The 15,156-nt window shown below is 38.1% G+C and overlaps 2 protein-coding genes across 4 annotated transcripts in view; one reads left to right on the top strand and one right to left on the bottom strand.

The window, feature by feature from the left end:
• Positions 1 to 15,156, top strand: part of LOC147843097 (uncharacterized) — a 552,330-nt gene that overhangs the window by 8,184 nt on the left and 528,990 nt on the right. The window lies entirely within an intron of this gene.
• Positions 1 to 15,156, bottom strand: part of dnah2 (dynein, axonemal, heavy chain 2) — a 304,998-nt gene that overhangs the window by 133,399 nt on the left and 156,443 nt on the right. For 2 of the 3 annotated variants that reach the window (XR_015495540.1, XM_087260907.1), the window contains exons 37-41: positions 11,514 to 11,703; positions 11,224 to 11,404; positions 8,433 to 8,560; positions 1,150 to 1,302; positions 414 to 539 (exon numbers count right to left, since the gene is read on the bottom strand). Coding sequence is in view for 2 of the 3 variants with exons in the window: in XM_087260907.1 (XP_087117033.1) it covers positions 414 to 539; positions 1,150 to 1,302; positions 8,433 to 8,560; positions 11,224 to 11,404; positions 11,514 to 11,703 (778 nt within the window). In the remaining variant the exon portion in view is untranslated. Of the gene's footprint in view, positions 1 to 413; positions 540 to 1,149; positions 1,303 to 8,432; positions 8,561 to 10,183; positions 10,347 to 11,223; positions 11,405 to 11,513; positions 11,704 to 15,156 lie in introns of those variants that run through there. The other variant, XM_087260908.1, reaches the window with a different exon arrangement.

Below are 15,156 nucleotides of genomic sequence, written 5' to 3'. Positions count from 1 at the left end.
ACCAAGTTAAATGGGGAAATCTGTAACTCTCCAGCTTGCCGATCAGACAGTCTTGGCTTAAAAAACAACAACCTTTCGGGTGCTTGTCAGGGTATCTATCAGCTAAGCTCCCACTAACACCTTTGCACTGGCCTCCATCTGTATTAAAGGGAGTAGACTGTGCATATTGTGTACAGACAGGGCAGGGAAACATCCACAGGCTTTAATGGATCTTTTGAAAGGTGTTTCAGCAAAAGAGAGAAAGCCTATGTGAGTTCTGTTCTCTGAAAAATAGGATGGGCGTAATCAGAAGCATACAAAAAAATATGCTTTTAAGAGCTGTGAGTCAGAGCACACATTCATACACAAATGCACACACTTTCAATTGCTTTATGAGTCCATTATGAGGCCAGATGCACACCGGGACAGGCTACCTTTCCATAGTCGATAGTGGGTGTCTCCACGGCAGGGAAGAGATCCTGGATGATCCCATTAAACAGTGGCAGATCGATGGAGCTTAGTTTAGCGATGTTCATGTCCTTCATAGACATCAGCAGGATCTGAGGTCAAAGGGCAAGAGGAAAAAAAAACGTTATGTTAAATTAGCTGAGCTCAGGAGTACATGTTCAAAGCTAAGGCAGGCCAGCTTCACTCGACCAAATGTCAACCTTAATTTATGAGCCGGAAACCTCATAACCGCTCTCGGATACATCTGAAAACGGCCCTCTTGCTCTCCGGTTATCAAAAGCTAGTTGCCTTAGCACTTCCGAATGACATTTATTTTAACAAGCGTACCTTACTCACATGTGAACCTTTAAATAAACATGGGCCACCTTTAGCATGGGTGATGATATTCAAGTAAAAAGAGAGAAAGAGACAGGTGAGCGGTGAGATAAGCACTCATGTGGGGGTTTACGAGTCCCTTTCAGTTTCTCTTTTAAGGTTTTGTCCCCTTTGATAAATTTTTTATCACAGCCAGAGAAGAGCACGTTTTAGTGGCATGTCAGAATGGATTCATTTTTTCTCACACAGATAATTCAGCGCACATACTGTGCACACACAGTCTGTCTGTTTCACTGAGCACACATTGGTTGGTGTTCAGGTGAAGCAGGCCTCTTAGAGAAGCGTTCGTGGATTTATTAGACGCTGAAGGTATGTGTGGCGTCTCACCTCTTCATCGACAATGTCAGGCCGAGCTCTGCGCTTCTTTCCAGCATAGCGAAGCAGAGAAGTGAGAGCTCGCAGGCCAAAGTCATAGTGGTCCTGTTTAGACAACTGCTGCACTGCCAGAGAATACAGTGTGAAGACCTTCTTAGCCAATACCTGAGAGAAACAGAGATGGAGATTAAAACAGTAACTCTCTTTGATTTGATTTGATTTATTTTGAACAGAAAAAATCATACAGAAAACAATTCTTTAAACAAAATACATTTTAACATGGTCGAAATGGAGCAGGATAAAGCACTATCTTTGGATAAAAAACAATGAAAATGAAAACACTAGGCAAATGGGGAAAACACTTTGTCTATTGGGAATTGGTCAGAGTGTGTACAGCTCACTGATAAAAGTTCTATAATAAGACTAGAAAAATGTGGTATAATAGTTTCTAAAGGGTTTTCAGATCCAGCTGACATTAACCTTATAGAAATCTCTTGTAGGAATAAGAAAATGCATCATGTGACCTTGAGCTCCCACAGCTAATACTGTAGAAACCATGAGAGGAGATCTAGTAATATCTTTGACAGGGATACAGTAATATGTCAGGTGGACGGGTGAAGAAAGAGCATGAGAGGGAGTGAGAACAAACGAACAAATTCAATAACCTTTATTGCATCATTTTTTTCATCTGTGAAAGAAACAGAAGTCAAGAAATAAAAAATAGAACATCAGAAAGAAAAACAACCCCAAAGAAAATTACAATCAGTGTTTTTTTTCTTCTTCTTTTTTTGCCTTTGCGTGTGTTTGGGTTTATGAAAAACATACTTACTTGCAGGGCCGTTTATTTTGAAGTTGATATTTAGCCGCACCATGTTGGTGTTTTGTAACATCTCATTTTTAAAACCCAGGCTTATTTAGATTACGTACACCTATATACATTTCTAGAGAGAGCATAATACGTCCCAGGAGCTACGTTTTTTACAGTTTTTGTTTTCGCGAATCCGCCAGAGGCTGCCGTGTATGCTTTTTCAGATCTTAAATTTCTCTTGTGAGTGGAATTCGCGCCTGCTATTCTCACATAAATCCACTGATTGAACAATTGACTGATCCCCTCATCCTCTCTTTCCTTAAACCCAGTTTTGGTTGAGCGCAAAGATAAGTTAATAATTAATGGAACCATGTACATTCTTCTGTATATTGACTGATTGCTTGCCTTTATTTCCTATGAACTTATTGTACGTTATAGTGTTATAATGGCCATTATTGATTATTAAAACTGATATTCAGCAAAAGAGAGGGTATGTTTTGTATTTTTCACTGAAAGTGAAGAGGCAGTAATGTTATAGGCTCCGTTTTGTTATGAATATGCATGCATTGAAGATGACGCTCATATATGCTGCACAACACCTCAACATTTCTGCTGTCTATTAAGTTGTTAATATCAAAATGAAAATAGCAGTTCCTTATATCATGTTTTAATTTTATTATTAAGATATAGTGAAACAACGTAGCCAGGATGAAGTGAATGAGGTTATAAAGTACACTGTTCCCTTTGAAGATTTACCTGACATGTTCTCGTTTTTCATATCAAACTTGTGAAGTCTGAACTTATAAGGAGAGGATCCAGGACTGAACTGTGTGTAGAGGCTACTTAATATTGAGGAATGCCCCAATCAGAGAGGCGAATGTCGGCAGCCCCGCTTCCATTTTCAGATGTCTCTGTTTTCCCCTATCCACACTTAAAAGGAGCAGCAGCATTTTAGAATGAAACGTTTCAAAAACGCTTCGTTTTCGGCGCTTGAAAACTCCAGCGTAGTGTGGACAGATGGCGTAAACGTGGCAAAACTTTTTTTAAACTAAAACGCATTAGTGTAAACGGGGTCTTAGTTCCAACCCCAATCAGACACACCTGGGCTAGCTAATCAAGCTCTTAAGCTGCGGTCACACTGGGCTTTTCCTCCTATAGACTTCCATTCATATGCACGCGAATGCGTCAAATTTCGCAGGTTTCGCAAATTTCGCAAGTCAAGTGATGCGAAATTGCATCACTTGACTGCGTGAGACCAATCGAGGATCAAAACATGGCATCTCTGGACAGGAATTTAAAAGATGGAGCAATCGCTTAATTTTTTAAATGTCTAACAAGCTTGTTTAATCCCGCCCATTTTTGCAGTGCTGTACGACAAAATTTTACACACACAAACTCTAGTGTGACCGCAGCTTTACTAGCCTTTCTAGAAACACCCTTGCAGGTGTGTTAAGGCAAGTTGGATCTAAAATCTGCAGGACACCAATCCTCCAGGACCAAGTTTGGACATCCCTGCCTAAACCCAACCAATAGTATTTTGAAAAGCACTGATTAGCCGCCCACCCCTTTCCCTAAACCAAACCGATGTGTTTTAAAAAGCAATCCACAAAAAAAAATAAATAAATAAATAAATCCCCCGATTTCTACCACGTTTTCAGATTTTACCCCATTCTCACCCTGTTATTTACTTGTTCATTTTATTTTTTTGCTTCTGTTTTTGTCTTACCCATTTTCTGTAACCGTTCTTCACAAGACTCAAACCCTGTTGTCACGATCAACACCGCTCTGCATCTCAAGTCCGCAGATGTACGTGTTGGGCAAGGGGACAAACTGGTAACAGTAGGAAAGCCGTCTACATGCAGATGCAGGTAAGCGGTCAGCTGGTAAGCAAGAAATGAAACAACGTCATAACACCCAGTAGTGTTCGTTTGAAAGACGAAGCTTTGGCTACATTTGTCTATGTTTTCAGAATGAGCCTATGTTGAATTTTTTCAAGGTGGGTCGGTAGCCCAATGCTTAACCCCCAACTTGGAGGACCAGTACTATAAAAAAATTCTATAGTATAATACAAAAACAGACTAAAAAACAAATGTGCCTTATTGAATTTCACATGACCAATAGCCAACCAATTAGAGAGTTGTGAATTGTCTAGTCCCACCCTCCTTGTTAAACCAGTATTAGTTTTTTCTGGTTACCCGTTTGCTTGTTAATAGTTTCTGCTTATAGTCTCCTCTTGCCTGCTGTTCTGCGCTAGTTTGTTGTCATTTATCGCCTTGTCCTGTACTGTCATGTCTTCCAGCCCTGATCCCTGCCAGCCTGCCCTGTCAAGTTTGTTTGTTTATTTGTTTTGTTAATGTTTTCCCCCTCAGGGTTGTTTTTGTTACCTTTTTGTTTTATTTTTATTATTAATAAACCCATTTTAAGTTACTGCAATTGAGTCCTCGTCTCTTAACTACCCAAATGTGACATGTTCACTTTCACTTTTCTGTGTTAAAAGGGCTGGGCTGACCAAAATATTATTGGAAATTATGATTTACAGATATAAATGAACAAATGAATATTGTTAGAACAAAAAATATATTCTAATAATATTTATAGAACAATAAAAAAATGAATAAATGATTTATATGTTTAAATGAAGAACATGTTTACAACAAAAACAAAGCATTACAATGTGTAAATATAATAAAAAATAGATATATTTCCAAAAATAAAAAGTTAAATGATGACAGGATTAATAAAAAATAGAATACGACTTTGCCAGGAGCAAGGAGCTCTAAATCTGCTTTTATAAACGTTAAACACCCACAATGCAACTGCATGACAGTAATACGCCAACATAAATGAGATATTAATGAACTCAAATAAATAAGCAAGATCTAATTTAAGAAAAATAATTAGTAAGACAACAATTAAAAGCACAATTAGCTTAAGTGAAAAATAATGACGAATAAAACACAACAAAGGTTTCGATTAATGATTAAAAAAAGCAGAATGCAAAAAAAAAAAAAAAAAGTTGAATTATAAAGGTGAGAGAGTATGCTTGTGCACATGAATGTGGTGAATATGTAACAGAAGGCTGTGTGTGTGAGTCAGGCTAACCGTGTCAGCTCAGTTTCCACACTGCCTGCTAACAGTCTTACTTATACGAACACAAACGCACACACACAGGAACACGCGCCAAAGTCACGCTAGGCTGAGCAGACTATGGGCTCGCAGGGGACGGTCATCTCGCTGTCAGTTATGCCTCAAAACACCAAGACCTGCACACTCCGGTGCATCAGGCCAATACACTTCTGCTCTCTCTCTAACATGGCCTGGCATTGATATGTCCATTTCCTTTCATTTGCAAAGGTAATAGTTCTCTCTTGACAGCACGCCGTGATTCTGCCGTATTGACTATGCAGAGGGTGGGGGTGGTGGGGGGGAGCATCGGGAAGAGGGCCGAGTATGCCGGGACAATCAAATCTGCCATTGACATTCTGTGCTTGGCTGGGGCCGGAGCTGGTTCCCTTCCCAGCTCTCTTAATCTCAAGTCCATTATTTGTAATTCTGAGTCCAATTCCCCATGCCTGTGCCGCTGCCAGCCCGCCGGGTCTGTGTACGGCATCAACAAATGAGGCTTCCCGTTTGGAGCGCACAGGCTGGGGGAAGAGTGGCGATGCAGCCAGTGGAAACTTGTGGGATTTTGGTCAGCCACAGGGGTGTGTGTGTTTGTGGAGTGTGTGTTTGAAGAGGTTGGCATTACGGGTTGGTCGGGTGTCTCGCACGCACACGTGTGCATAAACACACAATTGGCATGCCTGCTGCGTGTTGGAGGTAATCCGATGGCAGGATCAGCCCCCTGGAGTGTGTAAGAGTGTGTGTGAGCCAGTTCATCTGTGTTTGTCTAACTGAGTTGATCTCCTCCATCTTCAATGGAATCTAATATCTCGTAATAAATAGCTCTTTCAGCTCCTTAACAATTGTTTTCTCTTTCTGAAACTGAAATGACTTGCTTAAACAATAGTAATGTGTGTATGTAATGTTAAACATCACTCAAATGATGCTGCTTTTTGAGGAGAATTGAGCTATTACTGGTCTAAGTGATGTTTAGACTTCTAATTTTCACTTGTGTTAAAATAAAATAGGCGAATCATAGAGACTTGAGGTGGATTATTGAATTAAGCCAGCAATTAACTACATGGGGCATCTGAGAAAACCTTTTAGTAATGCCCTAGCAAACAATTGGAACATAGAAGCAAGAGCGAAGCACACCCTTGCAATAATATAAGTGTCTGTACAATTTTTTGGAAGAATTTAAGGGTGCTTTCACACTTGGTTTAATTGCCTGGTCCGAATCTAAGATCGATTGTCCCCAAACTTTTCTGCTGGTTTGTGTTCAGAACATCTTTTTTTTTCTGAACCCTGGTACGCTTGTTTCGTTGAGCTGCTGTTGTGTGTACAGGTCATGAGGCTTGGTGACAGCCACGAAAGCCAAGACACTAAAATGGAACAACGTACGCCCATCACGTTTGTTGTGGTTTTACTGAATCTTTTGATTTTAGTAACATACAGAGAGCGACTTGCGTCTATCTGCCGCAAAAAAATAGTGGAAACGTTCAAAATATCATGCAAGTTGTGCAGTAGTTTTTTATGAGACAAGCTGACATATTACTCTGTTTGCACTGGCTCAGTCACAATTGTCACAAAGCTAACATTAGGTGGTACACAAACATACACACACAAATGAATGTTATGAAAACTAAAGTTTGTTGTACAGTTTGTGGTTCACTTCTGATATTTGGTACGATTGCATTCATATTAGAAGTGAACTGGAGAGTACGCGCGGACCGTACCCCAGATCACCCTTTTAGGCAGACTCGGGACAGTTTGTGGGTGCACACCTTAGTTCAGAAGACATCCTTCACACTAACTAAATGTACTGTACTCTGACGTCAAACAAACCCAGGTGCGGACCAAAAGTGCTAGTGTAAAAGCACCCCAATACTTTTATTTCAGTAGAGTCAAAGACTGTGTCTACATGGACATCAGTAATCAAATTATTTACCTTAATCTAATTAAGATAATAATAAGAATAAGGTGTTTACATGAGTTGCTTTTTAAATGTTCCTTTCATGATCCTGTTTTACATGTTAAATGAATCAAAATCGCTGTTTACATGGCAGACTCTTAATCAGAGTACTGTCTTAAACATATTAAAATTGATTATTGGTGTCCATGTAAACATACATAATGAGACCAAATATAACAATGAGAATATTTTTAAAAATAATCAATAATTCTAAAACAAATCTTTTTTTTTTCACAAAACCATGGAAATCTGCATGTTTGACTGATTTGTGAAGGATCATGTGGTGACACTAAAGAATGAATTAATGATGCTGAAAATTCACCTTTGGTGTCACCTGACTATTTGTAATATTATTTAATGGTAACACTCAACAATAAGGTTGTATTTGTTAATGTTAGTTAATCCATAAACAAACAATGAACAATACATTCATTACCATATTTGCAAATGTTAGTTAAGATCAGTTAAGCAAAATACCGTTGTGCATTGTTAGTTCATGTTAACTCACGGTGCAATATGTAAGTTTGACATCCAGTGGCTGAACTAGGTAGTGCACTCCTGGATCAAAAACGCACGTGCAAGTTGCCAGAATGAGGACAGGAACGAGTGAATTAAACCGTGTTCTGTCTGTGGCATGGAGCAGGTTAAAATTATTAAAACAAAAACAACCATTCTGGCACAGAAAACATGTTTTCAAACCTGAATAACTGAATTCAGCATGGTTTTTCAGATAAACAAGTATGTTCACTTGGCATGTTTCTTAAATACCTGCAAAGATATTATGGTATTTTTATGCATTAGAAGAGTCAAAAACTTACATACAGCACCTTTAATCAACGTTAACAAGCATGAATTTGGATGTTATTAATGCATTAGTGAATGCTGAACTATGATTAATGAATGCTTTACATGTTGTTCATAATTAGCTCACGTTAGTAAATGCATTAAATAATTTAACTTTATAGTAAAGTGTGCCCCATTTAACAATATTACTGCTTTTTTACATCAGGTAAAGTCATTCTGAACAAGAAAAACTCTTTCAGCAACATTTTAAATCTTACCAAACCCACAAACTCTGTAATATTAGTTGTTTGTATTAAATAGAATAGCAAAGTAGTTTAAATAATTACACACTTCATCCTTAAATATCGGCTTTCCTCTTTTGTGCTCTCAGGGTTGTCAGTGGATGATTCTCGATGCTTTAAGAGAGGCCTTTTAAGTGGCCAAAAAGGAGAGCAAAAAAAGTCACACTCTCCAATTTTGCTTGAAGTTGTTGAATTGGCGTTAATCATACTGTGAAGCCACTCAAAGCTTAGAGAACTTTCAGATTGAATATTTCAAGTTTCATGTGTGTGTCTCTGTGTGTCTTTTTGTGGGTTGTGTGTGTGTGTGTGTGTGTGTGTGCACGCGTACCTTGCAGTTATTGAAACCCTCTGCAAAAAGGGTGATCTCAGCTATAAGGGTGGAATCTGGCACCACCATAGAGATTGGCCGAAACATGGACTTCAAATTATCAGGCAACTCTGTTCGGCCGGCGTAACCTACAGAAGAAACAAACCAGAGGAATCATTAGAACCACAATAACAAAAACAAAACATCAACCCTATAAAAAAATTAAAAGTAATAATTCCAAGAAACTCATCATTTACCCTTGAACTGTTTCAAACATGAACACATTTTAGTTTATTCTTAGATTTTTTTTATGCCCCAACCACACTTTTTCATATTATGCACTTGCACAATGTATTGGAGAATAGTGCAGTCAAACTCCATTATAATACTAAAACTAATTCTAATACTAATACTAATACTAATACTAATACTAATACTACTAATAACACCTTAAAAGCATAATAAAGTACTATATAAAACTAGCATGCAATAGAGGTTGTTTTCAATCACGTGGTTCTGGTGAGGCGCGAAATTCAGATGGACGGCAGGAAGTAAAAAACTGAATAGGAGACATAGAGGAAAGTCTGTATTTTTTCGAATTATACCATATTTGACGTCTATAAGTTGGATTTTGGTTGCCATACCTGACGAATAAATGTGAGAATTCAACATCAATATGATGTTGGTTTAAGATGTTGGCTCGATGTTGAATTTTGTTCACTTTCCAACAAAATAAATATCAACATCAAATATCAACATCATTTGACGTTGCTATTGGACATCAAAATTACGTTGTCCTTAGACGCTGGACATTGAATTTTGGTCATCTGACATCACAACCTAAATCTAACCTAATATTAATGTCTTTTGATGTTGTGTGCCAGCTAGGCAATAACTAAATGCACTACAGAATGTTACGTTTACACACACAAGCACAAATGTAAACGCATCAGCATTTAACAGTGTAATACTCACTACTCACTACTTTTGAGTTCTTATGAAAGATCTTTTTACTCATACTTTTTACTCATACTTTGAGTTATATTTAAAACAGATACTTTTACTCTACCTGCTCTACATTTCTAGGCAAGTAATGGTATTTTTACTTGAGTATAATTTTTCAGTACTCTTTCCACCACTGTATAACACCGTATCATATTTAAATATATAGAAAGACCTGTATATAATCTATATTGGTGCAGTCAAACAAGTTATCGTGTTCAAAAAAGTTTGTACACATGGATGTATTGAAAGAATGCTTTCTTCCAATTTCAGCTAATTTCTTGAAATGTTCCCTCTTTTTGAATCTTTGGAAGTCCATAAACGCTGTTCGGCATTTCTTATTTTGGCCAATTTAAACAATTATAAATAACATAAAAGATAAATATTTTGCTGCTCTAATAGTAATTCCTATGTAGAAGAACCACTTGCCGCCCCCAGTCTTATACGTCATCATTAGCCCCTTTCACACAGTGATACCGGTAAATATCCGGAAAATTTACGGAACGACTTTACCGGTATATTCAAAAAAGCGCTGTTCACACAGGCGAGGACGTTACGGAAATTTTCCGGAAAAGAGCGTTCACACATCCATTCCAAAATACCGGTAAATTCTGACATCATTCACCACAAATGAGCTTTAAACGGCTGCGCTTGTATTTGTAAACATTTGACTAAATTACAAACTCTTTTGATGATCAATATTGTGAACAACTTTCGCAGGATCACTTTCGCATGTCGAGATCATAATATGTGTGTGTGCTGGCGCTCACAGGCTGTTTCATGGGCACACGCAAAGCTTGAAGGTAAACAAACAACGGCTTATCATAAGCATCTTATCGATGATTATTTGCACAGTTGGCATTAAGAAGAACATATAAACGTGATCTGACTAACTTCTAGCAGCTAAATGCGTCTGGAAAAATATTCAAAGGCTTTTATTCTCACAAACCGCGCGGACGTAAATGCGTCTGACTGTTGTGATTGGCTAAAGCAGACGTCTCACGTCAGCACGTTCTAGACGTGCACGCGCTTATTCCGGAAATATTTCTTCTGCGTTCACACAGCGCAGCATTCCGGCAAATTGCCGGTAATGTTACAACTTCTCTTTCCGGAAAATAGCCAGAACGAATTTACCGGTATTTTCAAAAAGGACCTGTTCACACATACAACCTTTCCGGAAAATTGCCGGTAATTTTCCGGAAAGGTCTGTATGTGTGAAAGGGGCTAATGACATCATTTGAAAACAACCTATATGTTTCAAGTGTTTTGGAGCCATACAATTTCAGATAAAAAAACCAGACCAAAATACATTGTTCTTATTCAGTGAAAATCTTGACATCCACTTTTTACAGGGATGCAGTGCTAGTGATTAAATGCTTCCAGAATGTAAAGATTTCAGTAATTAATGACTTAAGGCCTTGACAACACAAAGATGAGATTGTTGAGTTAGCATATCTATACCAGCTTGCGCAAAGTGTTCAAGCGTAACTTATTACATTTAGTTATTATTTTTAATTTGCTATATGGCCCTTAGATGCCGTTTTTTTTGCCACACAATTTTAAAGTACCATATGGCTTCAAAGGACCAATGTGTCTACCTTTATGATGTGTTTTTGCTATTTTGGAGACTGAGAGCCTCATTAACTTTCATTATATGAAATAAGTCAGCAGACAAAATCCTGTTGCGCAGAAAAAAAAGAAAGAAAGGCTATTGACATAATACAGAAACATTATGTGAGAGAACAGCCAGAGAATTCTGACTTCAAGGTGAACTATTACTTTCATAAATCAACACAACAAAAACATGCACCTGGGTTCATGGTGATGAAGATCCCGCAAGACCAGATCAAGTTGATCTGTCTGCCCTCAAAGCTGAAATTATTGAGTCCCGCAGACAGAGCAGACAGGATCGACAGAATCTGCTGAGCCACCACGGACAGCACCTCAATGTTTATACGGTTAAACTCATCAAAACATCCCCATGCGCCTGTCTGGGGAGAGAGAGAGATGCACATATTCAGCAACATTACATTACCTGTTCTTCAATTTGGTCCTTGAATGATCTGACTTATTGAATGACTTAAATGATACTGAACATACCTGAGCCAGGCCAGAGTACATGCGGCCCATAGATTTGAAGTCCAGACCCTCTGAGCAGTTAACCACTATCACATACATGCCCAAAGATTTACCCAGATCTTTAACAGTCTCCGTCTTCCCAGTTCCAGCAGGGCCTTTGGGAGAACCACCTCGGTGCAGATGAAGTGCTGTGGTCAAAGTCATGTAGCACCTACACAGAACAAATACACTGATGAGCCAAAACCTTATGACCAGTCAGAGGTGAAGTATTCACACACTAATCATCTCCTAACAAAGTCATATATTAAGGTCTTCTTGCAGAGTCAATTCAGATCATTGAGATATTACTGTGATTGAACCTATCCACCCAGTCAAAATCTAGCAATTTAAAAGGACAAGTAAAGGGCCATTCTGAATGCCACACAGAATGCATCTATGCGTTCATGCATCTAAATACAAAAGACACACAAATCAGGAATGCTTTTGAAAAATGCAGCATAGAGTGTGAGGGTATCCATACACAATCCGTTTGTGAGCCTGTCATGGTAGCTTGAAACGCTGTGAAATCAAATAAAACCATTGTCATGCTAACTTGCTACTGTAAAGTGACGTTTGCAACACTTTCCCCACCTCTGAGGCCGTACTCACACTAGGTACAGTTGCCTCGAACCGGGCCAAAGCACGCTTGTCCCCCCTCCCGTCTCCCCCGACGGCCCGCGCTCACACCATATCGGGCCTCGGCACGCTTACGTCATCGCTGCTGCGCTGTTCAGAAGCGCTCTCTATGGCAAGCCTTTTTAGCATTTAAATCTTTGTTCTGACTCCATAAATATATTTAGAGATATCTCTAATTATATTTTGACTAGTCATAATTATAATTCGACTAGTCAGAATAACAATTAGAGATATCTACAATTGCAATTGTACTAGTACGAAATCAGATTGGAGATATCTGCAAATATATTATGACTAGTCATATTCCTCCATTGACTTTCATTGAAAAATATTTGCAGATATCTCTAACTGAGTTTTGACTAGTCACAATTGTAATTAGAGATATCTCTAACTGAGTTTTTACTAGTCATACATTTGGAGATGTCTTTGATTCGTAATATTTAGAGATATTTACAAATATATTTGAAGATATCTCTAATTAATTTACTAATAGTCGAATTACAGTTGTAGATATCTTGAATTGGATTTTTGACGAGTCAAAACTCAGTTAGATATATCTGCAAATATTTTTTAATGGAAGTCAAGGGAGGAATATGACTAGTCATAATATATTTGCAGATATCTCCAATCTGATTTCGTACTAGTACAATTGTAATTGCAGATATCTCTAATTGTCATTCTGACAAGTCGAATTATAATAATGACTTGTCAAAATATATAATTATATCTCTAAATATATTTATGGCTAGTCAGAACAAGGTTTAAATGTTAAAACGGCTTGCCATACGCTCTCACTCAGCAGCACAGTGGAGATTTCTCGAGTTATATCCTTTCAGTCGTTTGTTATGCAGTGACATGCAGTCAAATATTTCGCCAAACAGTCCTTAGGGATGCGGGGACACAGTCAGATATTTTAGCGAACAGATACGCCACTTTTGGCGCTCATAAACAATCAAAGCTCTCGTGCTGCAGGAATGAGGAGGTCTGCTGAAGGCGCGCAGCTGGCGTGCTGTGAGGAGTTTGCGTCTTTAATAAACTACGGCAGTTTGCGATCACTGAACTGTAAGAATGATTAATAAATCCATATCAAACAGTCCCATAAAAGTCACGTCTCGCTTTCGGTTTCGGGCTTTGGCGCGTTTCGCGCTCACACACAAGCGTACCGCGCCAAAGCCCAAGTGTACCGCGCTCAGGCACACCTCTTCCAACCGGGCCAGGGCTGGCCAAGTGAACCGTGCTTGAGCCCGATTCAGCGCACTCACACTTCTCAAACGATCCGGGAAACGGGCCTGGGCACGGTACGGATGGCATAGTGTGAGTAGGCCCTGAGTTTTTCTAATTGGTCCACTGTTTACAACAAAACTTAGTAGAGCATTGGAATAGAAAAACACATACAGTTGAAGTCAGAATTATTAGCCCCCATTTTATTTTATTTTTATTTTTTTTTAATATTTCCCAAATGATGTTTAACAGAGCAAGGAAATTTTCACAGTATGTCTGATAATATTTTTTTCTTCTGGAAAAAGTCTTATTTGTTTTATTTTGGCTAGATTAAAAGCAGTTATTAATTTTTTAAAAACCTTTTTTGGGACAAAATTATTAGCCCCTTTAAGCTAATTTTTTTCGATAGTCTACAGAACAAACCATCATTTTACAATAACTTGCCTAATTACCCAAACCTGCCTAGTTCACCTTATTAACATAGTTAAGCCTTTAAATGTCACTTTAAGCTGTATAGAAGTGTCTTAAAAATATCAAGTAAAATATTATTTACTGTCATCATGTCTAAGATAAAATAAATTTGTTATTAGAAATAAGTTTTTAAAACTATTATGCTTAGAACTGTGCTGAAACAATCTTCCCTCCATTAAACAGAAATAGTTAAAAAAAAATAAACAGGGGCGCTAATAACTCAGGGTGGCTAATAATTCTGACTTCAACTGTAGGCTATGACTGAAATCGCATACTTCCATACTATTGCAATCGAAGGATGCTGGACATCGGAGTTGAGAATCCACACGCAGTTTATTAAACTGATTAGTCAGGTAGGCAATGGTCAAAACAGGGGCAAAGAGAAGCATACATTAATCCAAAATATGTAGTCAAACACAGGCGAATGGTCAGAACAGGCGGTGAAAACAATAAAAACAATAAAGCAACGCAAAAGGTCAAAAACATGGCTAGAGAAGGCAAAACAAGAAAACGTTTCGTGAAGCTACAGACTAACAAGACTCAGTCTAGAAGTGTGTGTGTGTGTCCTGTGCTTATAGTCCTGGTAATAAGACAGAATGATCTTCACCTGTGTTTGCGTGCCTGCGTCTGTATGCGTGTGTGTGAATTATTGTCAACTGTAGCTGTGTTGATAGGCACAAGCATTAGTTGTAGTTCATGTGATGGCAGATGTAAAGTTCTCCAGCGATCTGCATAGGCTAGATCGCTGGTGATCATCACAACTACAATTAATATATATATATATATGTATTTTGGCTTGTTCAAACTAATTATTTAAAATAAACAGAATCAACACAATTCTTGAGATTTTATTGGGACAACTTAATTTTTTTTTTAAGTGTTAAGTTAACTTAATCGATTTGTGTTGGGACAACATGAATTAATTGTGTGAAACCCAGCATTTTTCACAGAGTATATAATACGTTACAAACAGTATGCGAGCTGATTAGTATGTCTGAATTTAAAGTATTCAAAAAACAGCATGTGTGAAGTACCCAAATGACTGTTTACATCAGGGGTGGGCAACATAAATGCAGAAGTTCACATTGATGGTCACACAGCTGTCTTTTTGAACTTTTTATTTTTTAATATGAAAATTGCAAGCGACTCATTATCAGTACAGTGATGACTTCCAAGTCTGCAATTGGCCATTCCTATTTTGGTCAAAACAGCACACAAAATAGCCTACAATTAGAAAATATCATTATTATAGATATTTTAGTTGAAATTTGAAAGCTCCTTCATAGACAGCAAGGTT

This window comes from Danio rerio, chromosome 7, assembly GCF_052040795.2.
Source record: "Danio rerio strain M-AB ecotype USA chromosome 7, GRCz13ab, whole genome shotgun sequence".
Taxonomy (NCBI): Eukaryota; Metazoa; Chordata; class Actinopteri; order Cypriniformes; family Danionidae; genus Danio; species Danio rerio.
The sequence above is the reverse complement of the archived record's forward strand: the minus strand, read 5'-3'. Positions and strand labels throughout refer to the sequence as shown.